The sequence below is a fragment of the Plecotus auritus genome, assembly GCF_963455305.1.
Source record: "Plecotus auritus genome assembly, chromosome: 3".
NCBI lineage: Eukaryota > Metazoa > Chordata > Mammalia > Chiroptera > Vespertilionidae > Plecotus > Plecotus auritus.
The window spans coordinates 69,637,923-69,662,019 of record NC_137772.1 but is presented as its reverse complement, the minus strand read 5'-3'; the positions used below and the strand labels follow the sequence as shown (position 1 = coordinate 69,662,019).

The 24,097-nt window shown below is 38.2% G+C and overlaps 1 protein-coding gene across 1 annotated transcript in view; it reads right to left on the bottom strand.

Moving 5' to 3' along the window:
- The window catches only part of KLHL1 (kelch like family member 1), a 435,664-nt gene that overhangs the window by 71,590 nt on the left and 339,977 nt on the right, over positions 1 to 24,097 (bottom strand). The window contains exon 7 of the mRNA XM_080659234.1: positions 8,472 to 8,696. Within this exon, the coding sequence (XP_080515360.1) occupies positions 8,472 to 8,696 (225 nt within the window). The remainder of the gene's footprint in view (positions 1 to 8,471; positions 8,697 to 24,097) is intronic.

The window sequence follows — 24,097 nt, the reverse complement described above, 5'->3', positions numbered from 1 at the left end:
TCTCAAAGTGAAGGACATAACAAGAGATAAGGAAGGCCACATCATAATACTAAAGGGAGCAATCCAACAAGAAGAAATAACTCTGGTAAACATATATACACCCAATACAGGAGCACCCAAATACATAAAAAAACTCCTGGAGGATATCAAGGGAGAGATTGACAGCAATACAATCATAGTAGGAGACTTTAATAACCCACTATCACATTGGACAAATCCTCTAAACAAAAAATCAGCAAAGAAACATCAATCCTAAATGACTCACTAGACCAGATGGAATTAATTGACATCTTCAGAACATTTTACCCCAAAGCCACAGAATATACATTCTTCTCAAGTGCACATGGGTCATTTTCAAAGATAGACCATATGTTGGGTCATAGGCAAAGTCTCTTCAAATTCAAGGAGATAGAAATCATATGAAGCATCTTCTCAGATCACAGTGGCATAAAACTGAAAATCAACTACAATAAAAACAATTCAAAAAATCAAACACATGGAGACTAAAGAGCATGCTATTGAACAATGACTGGGTTACCAGAGAGATCAAGGAAGAAATAAAAAACATCATGGCAACAAATGACAAGAAAAACACAACAATCCAAAATCTATGGGACACAGCGAAAGCAGTCTTGAGAGGAAAGTTCATAGCTGTAAAAGTCTATTGCAAAAAACAAGAAACAATGGTAATAAATTACCTAGCCCTACAACTCAAAAAGTTAGGAAGAGAGCAACAAGGAAAGCCCAGTGTAAGCAGAAGGAAGGAAATAATAAAGATCAGAGCGGAGATAAACGACATTGAGACAAAAAAAGAAAAAAAAGAAAAACAAAAAATCAACAAAACCAAGAGTTGGTTCTTTGAAAGGATAAACAAGATTGATGAACCTCTAGCCAGGCTCACCAAGAAGCAAAGAGAGAGGACCCAAATAAACAAAATCAGAAATGAAAGAGGTGAAATAACAACAGATCCCGCCAAAATACAAAGGATTGTTAAAAAATACTACGAACAACTCTTTTCCAACAAACTGGACAACCTGGAGGAAATGGACATATTCCTAGAAAAATATAACCTTCCAAAACTCAATCAGGAAGAATCTAAACATCTCAATAGGCCAATAACTATGGAAATTGAAGCAGTCATCAAAAAGCGTCCAGCAAACAAAAGCCCAGGGCCAGACGGCTTCACAGGGGACTTTTACCAAACATTCAAGGAAGAACTAAAACCTATCCTCCTCAGACTATTCCAAAAAATTCAAGAGGAAGGAACACTTCCAAGCTCCTTCTATGAAGCCAGCATCACCCTAATACAAAAACCAGATAAAGACAACACAATGAAAGAGAATTACAGGCCAATATCCCTCATGAACATAGATTCCAAAATCCTCAACAAAATTCTAGCAAATCATATCCAGCAGTATATCAGAAAGATCATACACCATGACCAAGTAGGATTTATCCCAGGAATGCAAGGATGGTACGATATATGCAAATCAATACACATGATACATCACATAAACAAATTGAGAGATAAAAATCACATAGTCATATCAAGTGATGCAGAAAAAGCATTTGACAAAATCCAACACCCTTTCTTGATAAAAACTCTCAACAAGGTGGGAATAGAAGGATCATACCTCAACATAATAAAAGCCATATATGATAAACCCTCAGCTAACATCATACTCAATGGGCAATAACTAAAACCATTTCCCCTAAGAACAGGAACAAGACAGGAATGCCCACTCTCACCACTCCTGTTCAACATAGTACTGGAAGTATTAGCCATTACAATTAGACAAAAAGAAGAAATAAAAGGCATCCAAATTGGAAAAGAAGAAGTAAAGCTGCCCTTATTTGTAGATGACATGATATTGTACATAAAAAACCCAAAAGACTCCATCAAAAAACTAATAGACTTAATAAATGAATTCGGCAATGTAGCAGGATACAAAATTAACGCCAAGAAATCTATGGCGTTTCTATACACCAAGAGTGAACTTACAGAAAGAGAGACTAAGAAAGCAATCCCATTTACCATCGCACCAAAAAAATTAAGATACCTAGGAATAAACTTAACTAAGGAGGTAAAAGACCTGTATGCAGAAAACTACAGGACACTGAAAAAAGAGGTAGAGGAGATGGAAACAGATGGAAGAACATACCATGTTCATGGATTGGTAGAGTCAACATCATTAAAATGTCCATACTATCCAAAGCAATCTATAGGTTCAATGCACTCCCCATTAAAATACCAATGGCATATTTCACAGACCTAGAAAGAACTCTCCAAAAATTCATCTGGAATAAAAAAAGACCCCAAATAGCCACAGCAATCCTGAGAAAGAAGAACAGATTCTCAATACCAGATTTCAAGCTGTACTACAAAGCCACTGTTCTCAAAACAGCCTGGTACTGGCACAAGAACAGACATATAAACCGATGGAATATAATAGAGAATTCAGATATCGACCCAAACCACTATGCTCAATTAATATTTAACAAAGGAGGCATGAACACACAATGGAGTAAAGACAGTCTCTTCAATAAATGGTATTGGGAAAATTGGACAGATAGATGCAAAAAAATGAAACCAGACCACCAACTTACACCATACACAAAAATTAACTCAAAATGGATACAGGACTTAAACATAAGATGGGGAAACATAAAAATACTAGAGGAATCCACAGGCAGAGAAATCTCAGACATATGCCAAAGCAATTTCTTCACCGATACCACTCCTAGGGCATTGGAAGTTAAAGAGAAAATAAACAAATGGGACCTACATCAAAATAAAAAGCTTTTGCACAGCAAAAGAAACCATCAACAAAACAAGAAAGCCCACTGTATGGGAGAACATATTTGCAAATGTTATCACTGATAAAGGTTTAATCTCCAACATCTACAGGGAAATTATACAACTTAATAAAAGGAAGATAAATGATCCAATAAAAAAATGGGCAATGGACCTAAATAGACACTTTTGATAAGAAGACAGAAGGAAAGCCAAGAGACATATGAAAATATGCTCAAAGTCACTAATTATCCGAGAGATGCAAATCAAAACGACAATGCGATACCATCTCACACCTGTCAGAATGGCAACCATCAACAAATCAACAAACAACAAGTGCTGGAGAGGATGCAGAGTAAAAGGAACCCTTGTGCACTGCTGGTGGGAATGCAGACTGGTGTAGCCACTGTGGAGAACAGTATGGAGTTTCCTCAAAAAACTAAAAATGGAACTCCCATTTGACCCAGCAATCCCACTTCTAGGAATATATCCCAAGAAACTAGAAACACGAATCAGAAAGGATATATGCACCCCTATATTCATAGCAGCACAATTCACCATAGCTAAGATTTCTAAACAGCCTAAATGCCCATCAGCGGATGAGTGGATTAGAAAACTATGGTATATCTACACAATGGAATACTACCTTGCTATAAAAAAGAAGGAATTCTTACCATTTGCAGCAGCATGGATGGACCTGGAGAGCATTATGTTAAGTGAAATAAGCCAGGCAATGAAAGAAAAATACCACATGATCTCACTCATTTATGGAAAATAAGAACATTATAACCTGAGGAATAAAAAGATAGATACAGAGGCAGTAAAGCACCGAACAGACTGTCAAATTACAGCGGGAAGGCTGGAGAGTGCTGGGGAGGGAGGGAAATAGATCAACCAAAGGACTTGTATGCATGCATATAAGCACACCAATGGATATAAGACACTGGGGGTGGGGTGGGATGAGGGCATGCAACAGGGGGCAGGGGAGCCTGGGGGAAGGTCTATGGGGGGAAAAAAAGGAGATATATGTACTAATATATGTAATATTTTAAACAATAAAAAATATTAAAAAAATAAATAAAAATAAAAATGTTTCTTGGGTTTCGTGATATTAGTTAATTACACAAATATAAATTGTATTTCTATACATAAGCAATGGAAAACATGAAAATGAACATAAGAAATTATTCTATGTACAATAAAATCAAATATAATAGATAACTTAGCTATAAATTTAGCAGAAAAAGAAATTTAAGAAAGTAGACCTAAATAAATAGTATGATATTTAAAATTCATTGATTGGAATACTGAAAAAAACTGAAAAATTGACTCACAGATTCAGTCCAATCAATATTAGAATTCCAGATATGATTTTGCAGCAATTGAAAAATTAATTCTAAAATTTGTATGGAAATGTAAAAAACTCAAAAAAGCCCTCCAAAATTTTAAATATCTTGAAAAAAGAACAAAGTCAAATCTTACTACACAGAATATAAAATAAATAATTACAACTCAATAATGAAAAAGAAATATCCCAAACAAAATATGGGCAAAATCTTTGAATAGAGATTTATCCAAAGAAGATATATACATGGCCAATAAACACATAAAATGTTCTAAAATTATTTATTAGAGATATGCCTATAAAGTACAATGAGATGCTATTTTATATACATTACAATTGTTATAATGAAAAAGGAATGCATAATAACAAAAGTTGGAAAAGATGTGGAAAAACTGGTATCCTCATACATTGCTGAGGAGACAGAAAATGGTGTAGCCATTATGAAAACAGCTTGGTTGTTCCTCCATTAAAGATAGAGTTACCATATGAATCAATAATACCCCTCTTATGTAACAGAATTGGAAATCTACACAAAAATGCATACATGAATGTGCATAGCAGTTTTATTCATAATAGCTAAAAAGCGAAAACAACCTAAATGTCCTTTTATTGATTACTAGAGGCCAGGTGCACGAATTCATGCATGGGTGGGTTCCAGCTGGCTTGCCCCAATTGGGGCTGATAAGAGCCAGGCTGGCTGGAGGGAGGGGCAGCAGGCAGTTGGCCGGCTGGCCCCGCCCCCTGGTCGAACTCCTGGTCGAACTCCTGGTCGAGGGGACAATTTGCATATTATCCTTTTATCATATAGGATGTATAAATCAAATGTGGTAAATTCTAACCATGGAATATTATTCAACCATAGAAGAAATGAAGTATTTATACAGGCCCTAAAATGGATAACTATTGAAAAGTTTATGTTGTGTGAGAGAAACCATACATAAAAGGCCACAAATTATGTGATTCTGTTTATATGAAATATCCCAAACTGGCAATTCTATAGATACAGGAAGCAGAGTAATTGTTGTGAAAGGCTAGGGAGATGGGGCAATAAAGAGTGACTGTTCTCCTTGTACAGGATTTTTTAGGAAGACAAAATGTTTTTGAATTTGATAATGGGGATGGCTGAGCAAATCTGTGCATATACTCAAAAGTATCTACTCTGTATGTTAAATCTTCATTTTATGGTATGTGAATTTTATCTATTGAAACTAAAAAACACAAAAACAAAAGGAGCCCTCATCATGTATTTAACATACAACATGGTGCCTGGCATTTAGAGAATCTTACGAAACAGCACTGAAGTAATCTTTATCAATTTTTCTGAAACTAACATAATTGCAAAACGTTTATTGAACTAATATTTTATTCAATTTTATACAATATAAAATGTGTTGAAAAAAGGCATGATGTATCAAAATGTGCCTCACAGACATAAAAGCTAAAATGAAAACTCTTAGCATATTGAGCAAACTGTGCTCTTAATTAGTTTAATCCTCTAGGTAGATGCATTGCTCCCTTGTGTCAGACTTAAAATGAATATAATTTTTACACACTATTTTATGCAGCAGAATGAGCCTTCTTCATTTATTGATAACTATAAAATATTTTTGACCACATAATCATCTTTAGCAATCAAATAATTCATGTGACTTTCTTGTAAAATCATACAAGGATTTTTTTTTTCATACAAATTAAGGAGAGGGGAGCTAAGCTATAGCTTAGCTTTCTGGGTCAAAGAAAATATTTTGCATTTGTATTTAATATTTTAAATTTTACTTTAGACTCTAGCCTCTTGTCATTTGAATGCATTATATTAAATTACATAGTCAGTTTTGTAATTACACTGTGTACCACAAAGTAGGCACTGATTCACTGTGGGAAATAATATAGTACATTCTCGTTTCTGAAAAAATAGAAAATTAGCTCAGGCAGCTGTTGGTTTACACTCAAAACTAATCTTGATGATTACACCAAATGGAGAGTCATGATATGTGTTTGAAAAATTAACATCAAAGTTATAAAATAAATAAATAAAAATTGGCAAATCAGAAATCAGTTGCAGCTTCCTCAGTGAGACAGAAATTCAAGGAACTGCCTTTAGGGAATATTCTGGAGGAAAACTTGATGTGTGCTCTTTTTATTACCACATATTTTCTTCAGAAGAGCTACTGTGTCTTCTACACTCCCAGGCAGTGCAACAGCAGTGCCTGTTGAGAGCTTGCCATAATTGGTTGGATAACATCAGGTTACCATCAGAGCCCAGCTTGGATGTGGAACTGCTAACAGCAGAATCAAACTTGTTGGTCCAGAGCATTCCCTCCTCATCTCAGCTCCCAGCCCTGCGGTAAGGGTATCCTGTGGGATTGGGCCTAAACTGGCAGTTGGACATCCCCCAATGGGTCCCAGATTGGAAAGGGTGCAGACCGGGCTGAGGGACCCTCCCCATGAATTTTGTGTACCGGGTCTCTAGTTATTTTATAATTTTACTAATGAGCAAACTGAAGAAAAGGAGGTAAAAAAAGATAAGTTGATTTAGTTCATCTGTTTTAATAATTTATTTTTTATTTTCACTTAGATTGATAGTAGAGTAGACAAGAATGAGGAATGCAGTTTTGGAGAACTCAAAGTTAAATTATCCTATATAATAAAACCCTAATATGCAAATTGACTAAATAGCAGAATGACCGGCAGAATGACTGATCGCTATGACACTCACTGATCACCAGGGGGCAGATACTCAATGCAGGAGCTGCCCCAGTTGGGGCCAGTGAGTGAGCAGCACCAGGCCACCAGCCAAGGGAGGTGCCCGCGAGGTCCCCACGAATGCCCTGCCTGCTGTTCATCCCACAGATTGGCCCTGATTACCAGCCAGGCCTAGGGACCCTACCCTATATATTGGGAACAGACTCTTCAATTTAAAAATTAAAATCTGGCAAGGCTACTCTAACACTGAAAAAACAGGATGATGCAGTGATGACATGCATGGACTCTGGCTTGCACATGTTGTGGTCAGCCCTGATTCTGAAACTTATAACTGTGTGACAAAGCCAATTACTTAACTTCTCCCTGCTTCAGTTTTTCCACCCATAAGATGGGGAAAATGGTACTAGTGCCTCAGAAGGATCATGTTATATACTTTTTATAATCAGGGCAAAAAATGTAGCTGCCCATACAATAGCAAGATGCCTTTCACCTGTATGAAAAGTATGGTCACTGGTGCATGCAGTGTCCTGGATTGCAAGAGGGATGTCCAACTGCCAGTTTAGGCCCAACACCCCCAAGGGGTCCTGGATTGCGAGAGGGTACAGACCAAGCTGAGGGGTCCCCCCCCCTCTGCCATGCACGATTTTGTTCACTGGGCCTCTAGTCATTAATATTTATTTTTGAAATGCTCTCTAATTTTACTTGTCTATTAATGTCTAAATCAGTGGATTTGCAATTATACCCTGATATCTCTCTAATGTGTATATTCAAAGTATATGAAAGACACTTAGTTAACTCTCTGTCATATTCCAGAACTTCAAAAAAAGTAATTTGCATTTCTTATAATCCCCATGATACAAAGTGCAAATTCAATAACTATTAGTCTTTATTAAATTCCTCTTTTTCAAATATTTGTATGGGACTTGACAATTATCATTGTTAGATTTTTTTTTAATCTACTTAATGACCTTGAATTGGTAGTGAGTCAGGAAACTATGGCTCATAATTTAAGTTCTGGCTCAAAATCATGTCAATATTAAATAGTAGATTCAAGACAAGACTCACAGCCAGATCTGATATAAGTGTAGTTCTTCTATCTTCAGGTTACTCCACAGTAAAGATCAAGTGAATCCTATCATATTGACCCCTGGTAACAGCTGAGAAGTCACTTTTTCTCTAAAACAATATTGCCCTCTCCCCATGGATTTTCCAAGATGGAAATATTTAATGCAAAGATATAACTAGACCTGTTTATCCAGTAATGTGGAATGAGTCTTCTTAATCCACATTAACTATTTCTTTTTCTGAGCTATATTGCTCTAGCCTCTCCATGATGGCACTGCATTTGTTATATCAAATTTCACATGTTAAATGAATGTGCGATTGTGAAAACTTTGTGGATAGTTTGAGGTTTACTCGTTTTGGTGTCTTTAACATCTCTCTCAACAATTCAATGCACATTGGTCAACACAGGAAAATGTCAAGAACTTTAAAATAATGCTCCAAATAAGCCCTGGTATACCTAAAATTAATAATAATTGATGGCAATAATACTATACTTTTATATATATTTTCACTATTAATAAAAATGTTTCTAAAAGTAATATCAATAAAGTAAAAAAATCTTACCTAGACCATGTCTATGTGTTGACATAGGTGGTAAGACAGTCCAAGTCTTTGTTTTGGGATTGTAACATTCAACAGTGTTCAATGTCTTTAAGCCATCTCGACCTCCAATTACAAAGAGTTTGTCATCAATAACAGCCACACCAAACTGCAGTCTCCGGCCATTCATCATCCCTGCCTGGATCCACAAATTTGTTCTGAGGTTATATTTCTCTATGGTTGTAGCTCCTGATAAAAAAAAAAAAAAATCATATAGTCACCATTTACTACTTCAATATACAACCTGATCAAGTTGTACAAATTATTAGTAGTGTAAATTTAGGCTATGAAAATGCTCTTGTCATATTCATTTTTCTTAAAGAAAACATGTCAGAAAAACAAAGGGAGTAGTAATTTAACTGCTACTATATTTTCTCTTCTACCTGGTGGATACTAATGATCAAATAGACACAAATGTTCAGCTTTTTTGAATTACATACTGGTGTCATGTTAAAATATCAGTTAAATAGAATCATTTTGGGCATAATACAGTTCTATCAGTAGATTTTATAATTTCCCTCTACCACTGTTTGCCATTTAAAAAGTATAGCAAAATCCTAGCCTGAGAAAATTAAACCTTTTTAATGCCTAAGCTATGCATATTCTATGTAATTCTGAGAGTCAAGAAGAGTTAATTTAATAAATTATTTACCATGTTTCTCTTTAAATTTGTTTTATGCATTAAAAACAAAAACTTTTAACAGTCAATTTTAAGATATGCAAACAAATGTCAGTTATGCTTATTTTGTTTTAATCCTCACCTGAGGATATTTTTTCCATTGATTTTCAGAGAGAGTGAAAAGGAGGCAGGAAGAAGGAAAAGAGAGAGAGAGAGAGAGAATAGAGAGAGAAACATCAACTGAGATAGACACATCTGTTGCTGTTTCCTGCACTTGCCCAGATTGGGGGGTTGGGGGGTAAGAGTGAAGAGCAAACTTGCAATGCCCTTGCCTGAGAATTATTGAATGCAGGCTGATGCTCTGACCACTGAGACAAACCAACCAGGGCAGTGTGACGCTTTTTTAAAAATCTTTTTTTAAAAAAATGCATTTGGAGAATACTTCAAAGGAATTTAGAGACACATAATGATCTATCTTTATCAATCATATTACAATCTTTCCTAAAAGCTTTTTATGTATAGAGGCCCGATGCATGAAATTCGTGCAAGAGTAGGCCTTCCTTCCCCTGGCTGCCGGCATCGGCTTCCCTCTGGCACCCAGGACCCAGGCTTCCCTCGTAGCCCTGGCTTCGTCGGGAAGGATCTCTGGTCTAATTAGCATATTACGCTTTTATTATTATAAATTTGAGAAACATAATAGATCTTATGAATAAAATCAATATTGAAAAAAGAAATGAGCTGTATTACTGCAAAATATGTTTTTTTTTTAATATATCTTATTGATATTTCACAGAGAGGAAGGGAGAGGGATAGAGAGCTAGAAACATCGATGAGAGAGAAACATCGATCAGCTGCCTCCTGCACACCCCACACTGGGGATGTGCCCGCAACCAAGGTACATGCCCTTGACCGGAATCGAACCCGGGACCTTTCAGTCCGCAGGCCGATGCTCTATCCACTGAGCCAAACCGGTTTCAGCACGAAATATGTTTAACAGCTTCAGTTAAATATCTCACATTAAAAATATCTTTCTGGAATAAGTTTACAAGTGTTTATATCATAAAATATAAGCTAACAAACACTGATCTTTTTTCAGTATTTGGTCTACTTTTATTGATTTTAGAGAAAGGAAGGGAAAGGAAGAGAGAGATAGAAACATCAATGATGAGAATCATTGATCTGCTGCCTCCTGCACGCCCCCTACTGGGGATTGAGCTCACAACCCGGGCGTGTTCCCTAACCAGGAATCTAACTATTCATGAACCTCTTGGTTTATGGGTCAATGTTCAATCACTGAGCCAACCCAGCCGGGCTATGTACTTTTTATAGATTAAGTTTTTCATTGAATTTTATGTTTCTACATACTTTAAAAAATAGCTTTAGGATAACATTAAGACACTTATATGAAAAGTATCATTGCAGAGAAAATATTTGTTAAGCAGAAATAAAAGTTTTTACTTTTTGATAATTTTTTAAAGATGGCATTGTAAAATTCTTATAGTCATAACAATAATTTTGTGTGCCTAATAAGCAATCAATATCTACATTTCTGCCTGCTGTAAATAGAATCCATTTATAAAATAATAATAGACTGCTATATAGCTATGTGTACAGATATAAATATATCATTATGCTTAATGCTGGATTTTGAAGTAGATACATAAATCTCAAAATCCAGCATTATGTTTGGTTTAAACTAATTTAACTAATATATATATACATATATATATATAAAAGAATGCCTATGTCTGGTTCAAAGCCATAATTTCAATTACTTGTATTATTTGTAACAGTTCACCTTAATAACTAAAAATTATTACCTTTAAAATCTTAGAAAAATCAAATATTTAGGGAAGTTGGCAAATCAGATAATCAATCAATGTAAGGTTTTATAAAATGAAAATCATCTATATTATATAAAGAACATAACTTATTTCAAATAGTCCACTAAAAGTAAATTATTTACTTTTATTAGTAAAATCAGCAGAATAGTGGCCAGTTCTACATGAAGAAAAAAATTAAAACTATTAAAATAAGTCAATTTGAATTAATGGGAAGAATCATACTAAATTTTAATAAGATAACTTGTTATTTTATATGTGAAAATGATTTTCTTATATAATTACAATTAATAAAAAAATGATATTTTGTACAAGGAACTTATAAAATTATATTTGCATTTCTCTAGAAACCCAATTGTAAAATATTAGGAAATACATTTTTAAAAGCCAAACAATCTCTAAATACAAAGGAGTCCTGAGGAAATGGCCTACTAAATTAAAAAAGTATTGTATGCATATAGAGATTTTAAAAATTGCTTTATGATGAAGAATAATTACTATGTTAATGTATCTGAAAAGAAAGCCAGAAATAACCCTAACACATCTATCATAATAAAAGTATAATATGCTAATTAGACAGGACAGCCAAACAAACTTCTGGACATCCTTCCGGACTAAGCCGCAACAGCGGGGCTGTGGCAGAGGTGGTTAGGGGTGAACAGGCAGGCAGGCGAGTGGTTAAGAGCCAGTGGTCCTGGAATGCGAGAGGGATGTCCAACGTCTGCAGGATCAGGCCTAAACCGGCAGTCAGACATCTTAACCCAAGGGGTCCCTGATTGCGAGAGGGTGCAGGCCAGGCTGAGGGCCCCCACTCCTATGCACAAATTTTGTGCACCAGGCCTCGAGTATAAGTCTAATATAATAAATATGGCTGTTCCAATTAATGTAAAACATTTTATTATTCAAAAGAAGCAATGTTTAGATAGCTAGGTATCCTTTAGAAATAAATGAATAAGTAAACTTGGACTCTGCCTATTCTTTACACTAGAATGACTTTAGCTGAACCAATAACTAAAGTACAACACACATGGCCACAGAACTCACCAAGGGTTTGATTCTCTTTTTATTTATTTATTTATTTATTTTTTAATATATTTTATTGCTTTTTTACAGAGAGGAAGGAAGAGGGATAGAGAGTTAGAAACATCGATGAGAGAGAAACATCGATCAGCTGCCTCCTGCACACCTCCTACTGGGGATATGCCCGCAACCAAGTTACGTGCCCTTGACCGGAATCGAACCTGGGACCCTTCAGTCCGCAGGCTGACGCTCTATCCACTGAGCCAAACCGGTTTTGGCTTGATTCTCTTTTCAGAGCTCCACATAAATAAACAGAGACAGGGATACTTTAAAAATGACCTGCTCTGGCTCATGCACTACTAAACCTTAAATGTCTTTGAAGATGAAAAGGAGGTGTTTAATTTTTACTTTGAGGTGGGAATAAAATCAAAGGTCCATGAGGGAGGGCCACAAGACCCAGAAGTTATATTTATCTAAATATAAATGTCAAATACACAAGTAAACAAAACAAACAAACAAACAAAAGGCTAAGAGCATTAACAAAAAATATTTTTATAAATATAACAAAAGATTGATTTCCCTGATACATAAAAAGTTTTTTTTATAAAACAAGAAGTAAATATACAGATGATCTATAATAGAATTGTAGACTTGAAACTTACATACTTTTATTAACCAATGTCACCCCAATAAATTAAAAAATTATTTTAAAAAAATGGTAAATTGGAAACATTAAATAGAAATAGGCTAACAATGTGAGCAGGCAATTAACATGCAAGTTATGTTCATGACATGCAAACTTCAGAAATGTATTTATGATGTCCTAACAAATAATTCTAAAAGATTTCCAAAAGGGTTAGAAAATGTAACATTTTGATGTTGACATCAAAACCAGCTGGCGGCCCAAGGGTTGTGGCTCACTTAGTTGAAGTGTCTTCCCTTGTACAAAAATGTGGTTGTTTGGATTCTGGGTCAGAGTTAGGGCACACACCTAGGTTGTGGGTTCAGTCTCTGGCTCGGGCAGGTATGAGAAGCAACCAATTGATTTTTTTCATGTCTTTCTCTCTCCCTTTGTCTTTCTAAAAAAATCAGTAAACATATCCTCAGGTGAAGATTAAAAAAGGTAACAACAAAACAAAACAAACAGCTGGATGACATTAAATTGATGCAACTTTTTGGGAGGTGTGAAATGTGTGTGTGTGTGTGTATGTGTGTAGTGTGTGTTTTAAAATACATAGTAAATTTAGGAAATGGGGTACTTGAGTTTTTTATTTTTAACTTCCTATTTTATATATTTTTCCATAAATATGGTCTTAGTTTTATAATTAAAATACTAATTTGTTATATTTAAAGATAGCTTTTGGTATTGCTAATAATGTCCTAGGAAATGGACTTTTTTGGAAAGTTAAGTTAAAGATGGTAGTGTTGTGATCATCATTACTTTCAACAAAGTGCTCATATCTATATATACAAAAGCCGAACAACTGAATGGCCGAAAGACGGGTCAACCAGTCGCTATGACGTGCACTGACCACCAGGGGGCAGACACTCAATGCAGGAGCTTCCCCCTGGTGGTCAGTGCACTCCAACAGCAAGAGTGCCACTCAGCTGACTGACCCATCCCAGCGGCCCACCAAACTGGTGGTAGTCACTCACTCCCTCAATAGTCCTCCTGCAGGTCCAATCTCCAGAGAACGGGCCGGGCCGGCATCAACGGACCGACGGCATGATCCCGACAGCACCACCAACCTCCTGGAAGTCAGCCTCAGACATTCATCCCTAGATGCTCTTCAAGGAAGATACGATATAAAAGCAGCTGCCAGGTGGCTCCTGGCTACTGGCATTGAACATCAGCGGGATGAACCCGCATCCTGGGCCGGCAAGGGCATTCAACCACCTGCCTGGAGGGCCAATCGAGTCCTGGCTCCCACACCTTACCTGGGATGGGCGCCAGACACAGGTCTCACGGCTGGCGAGTGCTGCTGTGGCAAGAGCCTCTCCCAATCAGGACTAACTGGGCGCAAGCCCATGGCAGGTGCAGCAGGGCCGGGATGAGTGGGAGTGGCAGGCAGGAGCAGCAGGCAGCACTGGACTGTCAGTTTTGGCCCAATCCCTGCAGGCCATGCTGAGGGACCCCATCCATGCATGAATTCATGCACCAAGCTAGTAATAAAATAACTTTACAGCAAAAGAACACATATTATAGCAGTATTACAAGTATATTTTATTTTTTTTATATTCTTAATACATGTTCTCTGAACATAAACTCATACAACTTGGTATTTTTAAATTAAACATTTAGTTTCATAACCAACATTTGCCAAAATGAACCATGCCCTTGCTATTTACAGTATCTCCCCCTCTCCCTCTGCTGTCCCCCCACTCACCCCTTATCCACAGGGAATACATTCCTAAACAGCCTATGGATGCCAAAACCATAGAGAGTATGGAACTCCATATACACTACACTAGAGGCCTGGTGCACAATCCATGCACCGGTGGTGTGGCTCAGCCTGGCCTGCACCCTTTTGTAATCCGGGAACCCTCGGGTGCTGTCAGACTGCCAGTTTCCGGTTAAAACCGGCAGTCTGACATCCCCCGAGGGATGTAGTGGTGCGCAAAGTGGCAGGTGGCCGGGGAGGAGCCCGAGTCCTGGGCCGGGTGCTGCACAGCTCCCGTTCATCCTGGCCCCGCTGTGCCTCCTGGCGCTGCCGCTCAGTAGTTGCCGCAGAGGTGGGTAAGGCTCACGCCGCCACAGCTGCGCTTGCCAGCCATGAACCTGGCATCTGGTGTCCGTTGGTCAGCTGAGTGGCGCTCCCGCTGTGGGAGTGCACTGCCCACCAGGGAGCAGATCCGTCATTGAGCGTCTGCTCCCTGGTGATCAGTGCACATCATAGTGACCATTCGACCAGTCATTCGGTCATTTGGTCGTTTGGTCTTTCGGTCCTTCAGTCGCTTAGGCTTAGATAGATAGATAGATAGATAGATAGATAGATAGATAGATAGATATTGTGATGAAAGCTGTGCCAATGTGTCCCTTTCTCTCTCTCTCTGATAACCCATTTGATAATTGAGAAGGCTGCTAAGTGACTAATGGGTGGGTAGCAGAGTGTGGAGATGCAGGACTAAGGGTTGACTCACGTCCTGGGCAGGATGGAGGAGGATGGTACATGATTCCACCACGCTACTCAGTACAGCATGCAATTTAGAACTTATGCAATGTTTATTTATGGAATTTTTCATTTAATATTTTCAGACCATGGTTGACCACAGGCAATTGAAACTGTGAAAGCAAAAGTTTGGATAAGGGGGGAATAATGTAGATTATTATTAAAATACCTTAGGTTCCAACAAACACTTTCCACATAATTATATTAGAATTTTTCTAGCCTTCATTAAAAATATGGGCACTGGTGAATAAAAGATTAAATGCCTATAATGATATTTGGGTTCTAGTTCTAGTACTACTGACTGTATGGCAGAAATACAATCATTAAAATGTCTCTTCATAAGTGTAGTAAAAGAACAAGAGTTCTCCACTTAAACTATAAACTCTTGGAAAACACATTTTTGCTTTTTTCATAAACCAGCACCCACCCTTACCAAGATATATTAATTGAAGGCTCTCTGGGATCTACTGATATTTATTCATTTCAAAGTGAACGCTTAAATTAGTAACACATTAGGTAAAAGAATAATGACTTCTACTTATCTTTAAATCTTTTCTTCTTATTTTCTGTGAGTCTCTAACATAGCAGTAATTTAAGCTAGCCCTGAGGAGTCTATTTCATTGCCAGAGAAGAGCCACACACTGGAGGATTAAGATCAGGAATGCATGAAACATATGCACAGACACACACACAGGCTTATTCTCCTGTCGGTCTGAAGTAATTCCATTACTGTATATTCACAGGGAGATTGATTTAAAAATAATGTACTAAGTACTCAAGGATTTATAAATATAGTGGTCATTTTATTACAACACACAAATTTATTATTCAATCCACATTCATTGAAAGACGTACAGAATGTATAGTGATTTGGCCCAATTCTCTGACTACGAAAAAGTAAACTAAAGTATTGATAGACTAAATTTTGAGAAATTTGACCTACAATTTTAACTTTGATCTACCCTCAAAAGAGACACCAGAAATAGTAACAGCCTAGATAGTCACTAAGCTTTGTCTCTTTCTAGTGAAGCTGAGGCTACGAAAGAAAACTTTGCTGATAGATCATTCACTTTTCACCTGAGAGAGCCTTTTTTCACTTTTCAATGAAGTCATGACTTCCAGGATCTGAAACTTTCTTGTCTGCTGACTCACTGGGAAAAATATAAACAACTGAAATTTAACTTAACAAATGAGCATATTTTTTTTCCTGATTCTAAACATTTTTAAATAAATAGATACTTCAACTTTATTTAGTTTTTCCCTAAGATCCTTGGGGAAGTATGGTTCTTCCCTAGAATATCGCTTAGCGCCCCAGTAAGGAGACATTATTCCATAAAGCAATTCTTTGTGTCTGAAAAACAAACTGGGCTCAGGCTGACATGATGTCATTTATGGTTTTCAGTTGTTTCTATGGCTCTGTGCAAACTGATGACCTTGAACTGGTAATCTCTAATGATACACTTCAAGTTCAAAAATAAAGTACTGAAGTGGAACCAAAATGACTAAACGGAGTTACTGAGGCAGACATTCCAAAGGGCAAAGATGAAGGAATACGCTTTCTTTTATTGTATTGCTTTTCTTCAGAAAAATCCGCACAGTATTTTTAAGTTATTTCCCCCACCTAATTGCAAATGCTCAAGTTTTTTTTCTAATGAAGGAATTCTAAGTGAATCATTTTCTTTAGCCCATGATGACTACTATTGAGTTAAATGCTTTAAAAACTACCCAGTTGTAGAATTGCAGTATGAAAAGCTTTTCTTTAAAAGTTCTTGATAGAATAGCTTGTCCAGTTCAAGCCAAGGAAGTAAAAATCAGGTCAAGATGGTTAATTCTACCTCTTTATTTCACTTTCCATTTTTGCCTTTCAACAATACTGATGAAAATGCAGAGTTCGGAGGCAAATTCAGGATAAAATGATCTGGCAAAGTCCTTTGAATAAGAGGAGAAATATATCAGGAGTTTATCCCTAGGTTAGATAATTTTTAAATTTTAGATATGTGAAAATCTGAAGTATACATTAATTATATTACCATGAAATAGGCTCTATAATAAAAGATTTTGATAAAAAAAATCTCAAGAAAATAGTTTTTAATTTATAGTTAAGAATTGAAGCTTTTCTGGTCATTTTGTTTTTTAATTATCAATATTCTCCTTATTATTAGCTATATTAATAAAATTTGTTTTGCATTCATGTGAAAGAGGTAGGGCTGTCTCATCAGACACCAGGCTTAGTGAAAATCGATAACTGACCTGTGGCTGCGACTAGGCTGTCAACAAGGAGACAATGCAAAGATACAGAAATAAAAGACAGTTTAATTCTTCTCCTGTCCACTCAATCATTGCTATCTAAGAGAAGAGTCACTGCCACTGTGACCTTGACATGCCATCTGCCTACTTGGTGTATCTTCAGCTGGGCTCCATTTAGTGTTCACATCTATCTCTCATAAGATGATAAACAGAACAATGCGATAGTACTATTTTCTTAGTGTTTTTTCTCTTTTGCATTAAAAGAATATTAATTTAAAACATTTTCGGCTTTTAACTCTTTGCTTAATCTTTTTCTTTTTTAAAACTAAATGGTTTCATAAATGCCTTAGTCCCAGCCAGAGACCCTGTGCTTGCCTGCTACCACACTGTATGTAGAAAGCGCACAGTGGCTGCTTCCTGTCAAGAAGAAAGCAATGCCTCGTAGAATCTTGATTCTCCTTCAGCCAGAGGAGAGCTGTTTTTTCACAGGCTTGCACCTACAAGAAGGACTTTGCAGTTGCTATCAGCATTATGCCCTAACATTCTAGTCCTATTTCTCTGTATCAAAGAGCATAATTCTACAATATCTCCTCAAATACAGACAGCCCTGGCTTGCATGTTTCTGATGTCCATAAATTTCAGTTACCATGATTTGGTTATATAACACCAGTCCCCCAACAAATTTCAATTACTATAATACAGGGGTTGGCAAAGTAAGTGTATAGTTGTGAATATGTGAAACACAAAGTTTATTCTTGTTATTGTGTATTAATTCTTGTATTATTTATTTGTATTACAACTATAAACCTACTTTTGCCCACCCCTGTATATTAACTGTGAGTAATTTGCATAAAGTACAAACTTTGCTGTTAGCTCTTCAGCCCACAAATCACTACTCAAATAACAGATGCACGTCATAATCAGTGGCCAATCATGCCACTTCTCTCAAAGTCAGAAAGGTGATTAATTATTGCACTTCTGTTATTGGGTTCATGCACAAGCTATTGTGTTGCCTTTTTGTCTTGTAGTGATAGGAGTCATTTTATAAAATAAAATGAATAATTAAAGTGAGAATTGGCCAATAAAGATATAAGTGGAGTATAAAAAGAAAAAAGTGATAATGCTGGAATTAAAATTACAATGGAATCTCAGACTTCTGTACCAGAAGGTTGGGGGTTGCCTCAGGAGCTTTAAATAACCCCATCCTCTACTTAAAGAACTGGGCTTTCTACACAACAGAAATCAGAATCGACCCTGTTAAGCCCTCCACTGAAGTCTGCTTGTATCTTTTCTCCACTCACAGTCTGAGCTTGCTCTCAATACCTCAAGGAATACTTTTAGGCAGATGAGTAGGTAGCGCAGGAGGTTGCTTATGATGGGACATTATAAACATGCACAGAAACTGCCTACTCTAGCTGACAGTAAATTAGAGTTGGGTCAAGGGAATGTGACATTTGGCAGCAGGAGTTTCTGGAAATATGGTAGAGAGGTCTATTTTTTCTGTAATAGTGGTTGGAAAACCATTCCTGTAAAAGACCAGAAAGTATCTTCTTATGGGACTCTTTGTTGCAACCATGTGGTCATTATAGGGGGAAGCAACCATAAACAATGGGTAAACAAATGAGCAGGTCTCAATAAAACTTTATGGCCACTGAAATTTGAATTTTATGAAATGCAAATGTTCACTAAATGCATCATGAAATATTATTCTTTATTTGATGTTTTTCAACTAATTTAATATAAAAACCAAAGCCATACAAATCAGACAGTGGGCTAGATTTGGCCTGTGGGTTAGTTTGCCAACTCTTATTCTTAAATATCAATAAAATATAAATATTCAGAGAAAATGGCACTTTAAAGATGTTTATTGGTCATAATAATGTAGAGAAGCTTCATTTTAGAAAGAAACAGATTGGAATTGCACGTAGAAATTTATATATAATACTAGTGGCCCGGTGCACAAAATTTATGCATGGGGGTGTCCCTCAGCCTGGCCTGCACCCTCTCCAATCTGGGACCCCTTGGGGGATGTCTGACTGCAGGTTTAGGCCCTAAACAGGCAGTCGGACATCCCTCTTGCAATCTGGGACTGATGGCTCCTAACTGCTCACCTGCCTGCCTGCCTGATTGCCCCTAACCATTCTGCCTGCTGGCCTTCTCATCCCCAACTGCCTCCCTTGCTGGCCTGATCATCCCCAACTGCTTCCCTGCCAGCCTGATTGCCCCCAACTGCCCCCCCCCTGCTATTCTGCTCACCCCCAATTGCCTCTCCTGCTGGCCTGATTGCCCCTAACTGCCCCCCCCTGCTGGTCTGCTCACCCCTAACTGTCCCCCTGCCAGACTGCTCACCCCCAACTGCCCCCCTGCCAGCCTGCTTGCCCCCAAGTGACTCCCCCTCTCAGCTGGCTCACCCCCAACTGCCCTCCCCTCCTGGCTTGATCGCCTCTAACTGCCTCTGCCTTGGCCCTGTAACCATGGATTTGTCCAGAAGGTCTCCCAGAAGGTCTCCCAGTCTAATTAGCAATTACCCTTTTATTAGTATAGATTTCACTTATCAGAGTGGCCTTTTGTAGCCAACCTTTAAAAATAGCAACACTGTCCCCTCATCCTGACTCTCCATTACCCTTTCTTTATATTATATTTCACTATAATTCATCATCACATTAACTATAATAGCTTGTATGCTTGTTTATAGTCTCCTAAAGATAATTTAAGCTACAACAGGCCAGGAACTTTTGCTGTTTAGTTTACCAGAACCAAGAACACTGACTGTAAATTAGTAGGTACTCAACAAAAGAGTGAGTTGATAATCTGGGAACCCTAGAAATGCTTAGAAATGGACAGTTGAAGGCTATAATTATAATCCAATTTCATAATTGATATATTCAATTATTAAAACACAGATCTCTTAAAAATCTATTTCTTACCAATTTGGGAGAAAAAACAATATTAGCAAAATTATCAGAAAGGTACATTTTCTACTCAACATGTGAGTACCTAAAAATGATTTTAATCCAATAGAATTATAATTAGTAAGACTGCAAGTATATGGCACCATTATTTATTCATGCTCATGTTTTAGAGGTAGACAATTTTCTCCAATGTTGTTTATATTGGTATAAAATTTTTTTCCTTATGCAACATGGTGATAATTTATATAAGTAACATTTATGTATATGAATATCTTATTGTCTTATTTTCTCTCCTGTGTCACCTCACTATATTTTGTAGAACCCCCTATAATCTCATGCCTCCAAAGTTCCTAGATGGCTTCACCTTATTCCATATTATGATTAGGAAGGTTAGCCACAGGTTGCTACTGAGTTCTCCTGTAGTGTCTTTGATGTCAAATATGTTAGAATGACTTGTAATAGTTTAGTCTCTTTACATACTCTACCTCATTAATTATCATAAATTTTACAGAAATAGAATGTAATACTGAGAAAGGATAAAGTGTACTAGAATTTTAAGTGACACTCCTAGATTTGAACAGGCATTTTTCTGATTTTAAAGACTGCTTTCTCCACTAGGAACATCATCTGCTTTCGAAGATCTCCAGAGTTCAAATCAGAATCAACCCGGTTAAGCCTTCCCCTGAAGTCTGCTTGTATCTTTTCTCCACTCACATGCTTTCATTTCCCCACTGGCTGTATTCCAGCATGACAATTTCCCTCCATTTTTGAAGATGTCATATTCCTTCAACTGTAAAACTTCACTTTTGATGTATCTCTAGTCTGGAATTTACCACCATAACCACTCTGATATTTCAATAATGTGCTAAACTAATGCCTAGTAATTCTTCATATTTCAGCTAGGAAAAAAAAAAAAAAGGCAGCATCAAATACTTCCCTTGCACTCCCTTATTTTTCTACACTAGACTGGGATGGGTCCCAAACATTGTACTGATTTCACTTGCAATTCCCTTCTGACAACACTCATTTTACTCATAAATATTTGCCTTACTATTTGTTTTCACAGATTAACTTGGCAACTCTGGGAGACAGGGTTCATATGCATAATGTTCACCTTGGTCACAAGTTCTTAGCATAGAGCTTGGCCCAAAAAAAGAGATGTGCATCATTGTTGAATGCATAGATATCTACACTAATAAAAGAGAAAGATGTCAATTGATCGTACCTCTTCTACGCCCACCAGCCAATCAGGAGTGAGTATGCAAAATAACCTGAAAAGATGGCGGTGGCCCCACCCCCAAGCCACTCCGGGCCTGTGGGAGTCGGAGAAGTTGGGCGCCAGCGTCTGAGGCTGGCTGCGGCCAGGGAGATGAAGAAGCCACCTGCCCGTGATTCCAGGCCGCCACCAGCAGCAGAAGTCTCACATCTACTTGCCCCATGTCTTGGGGGAGACAGAGAAACCGGGTGCCAGCGCCTGAGGCTGTCTGCAGCCTCGGAGATGAAGAAGCCTCCTGCCCTGTGATCCCAGGCTGCAGCCAGCTGGAGAAGTCACCCCCACTGCATCCTAGGGAAGACAGAGAAGCTGCCCGCCTGCAGTCCAGGCGCCAGCACCTGTGGCTGGCTACAGCCTGGTAGATGGATAAGCTGCCCACCCTGGTGTCCTGGGCACCAGTACCTGTGGCTGGCTGTGGCTCGGGAGACGGAGAAGCCACCCACCTCGCGGTCCCGGGTGCCAACACTTGAGGCTGCAGCCCAGGCAAAGCCACCTGCCCACCATCCCCTGTGGCTGCAGCCGGCCTGGGCACCTATGGCTGACCAGAGGGAGGGAAGCCCGGATCCCGGGTGCCTGTGGTCGGCTGGAGGAGGGAATCCTGGGTCCCGGATACAGGGCCGAGGCAGAGGTGGGTGGTGAGGGGCAATCAGGCTAGCAGGGGAACAGTTAGGGACGATCAGGCTGGCAGGCAGAAGCCATTAGGGGAAATCAGACAGGCAGGCAAGAGGTTAGGAGCCAGCAGTTCTGGATTGTGAGCGGGATGTCTAACTGCCGATTATCCCCTGAGAGGACGCAGATTGGAGAGGGTGCAGGCTGGGTGAGGGACACCTTTCCCCACTCCCGTGCACAAATTTCGTGCCCCGGGCCACTAGTCCTATATAATAAAAGGCTAATATGCAAATCGACTGAACAGTGGAATGACTGGTAGTTATGATGTGTGTTGACCACCAGGGGGCAGATGCTCAACGCAGGAGCTGCCCCCTGCTGGTCAGTGCGCTCCCCAGGGGGAGGGGGCCTAAGCCGTGGGTCAGACATCCCTCTGAGGGCTCCTAGACTGGAAAGGGTGCAGGCCTGGCTGAGGGAACCTCCCGAGTGCACAAATTTCATGCATCGGGCCTCTAGTGTGAATATAAGAAGAAAGCAGAGGAGGGACAGTGAATTTTAATAATATCTACAGAAAATTGTGCCCATAATGTATCAGTCCCATGAGATAGCATCTGGATCCCAGTTTTCACTGAGCTAAAGAAGAAAGCAAGGCATGTTTACATAGCCCTTTCTAAAGCATAATATAATCAGGTAATTTCAAAAACTCACACCACATATTGTATACCATATGGTTTTGTATTGTATTATATTGTTCTTTAAATTAGTCATGAAAAATTAATTCCAATTTTTTGGTGTGCTACATTTATTTTTATTTTTATTTTATTTTCCTTTTGCTTTCTTTCTTTCTTTCTTTTTTTTTTTTTTACATTTTGATTCCTTTCCTTTGCCTCAATACCTTTCAAGAAAAGAGAAAACAATTTTAAGATAAAATACTAATGCTTATTTAAGGAAAGCACAAGTTAATAAGGTGTGGAAAATACCCTTAAGCAATAAAAGCTAAATCCCATAGATGTAAATACATGGGATTACCTTGAAAATGTCCTAGTTACTCTTTACATACCCTGAAACATTGGGATTCTATAAGCTTCTGCTTCACCAAAAGAAAAACAAAAAAAGGTTTTCTGAGGTTTGATAGTAAGTGTTATATTTTTTATTTAAGTTTATGAAATATATTTAATAACCAATTCTTATCGGGCTGAATATATGGTAAAAATTCTTCAAGCATTCTTCAAAGAATATACTTCTGTTTGATTTTTGATTTAATCAGGAAATCTTTTTAAACTCCTTGTATTATAACATTATTTTAAGCCTCTACCTTACTGGATAAGTGTATTAATAAACAAACTTAGTTTTATTTAATGCTAAAATGAAACACATTTATAATTCTTATAAACATTCATCCTATAAAATAAAGAGGTAATATGCAAATTGATTATCACTACAACACACAAGATGGCCGCCCCCATGTGGACACAAGATGGCCGCCACAAGATGGCTGGCAGGGGAGGGCAGTTGGGGTGGACCAGGCCTGCAGGGAAGGGCAGTTGGGGGCAATCGGACTAGCAGGGGAGCAGTTAGGCGTCGATCAGGCTGGCAGGGGAGTGGTTAGGGGGTGATCAGGTTGGCAGGCAGAAGCAGTTAGGGGCAATCAGGCAGGCAGGCATGCAGGTGAGTGGTGGGGAGCCAGCAGTCCTGGATTGTGAAAGGGATGTCGGACATCCCTGAAGGGGTCCTAGATTGGAGAGGGTGCAGGCTGGGCTGAGGGGCACACACCATCTCCCCGCCTCCCCTCGTGCATGAATTTCGTGCACTGGGCCTCTAGTATTTAAATAATTTCTTTAATCTCAAAAGACTACTGTGTAAGATTAAGGAAATTCAAGTTCTGGCAAACAGCTTAACTAA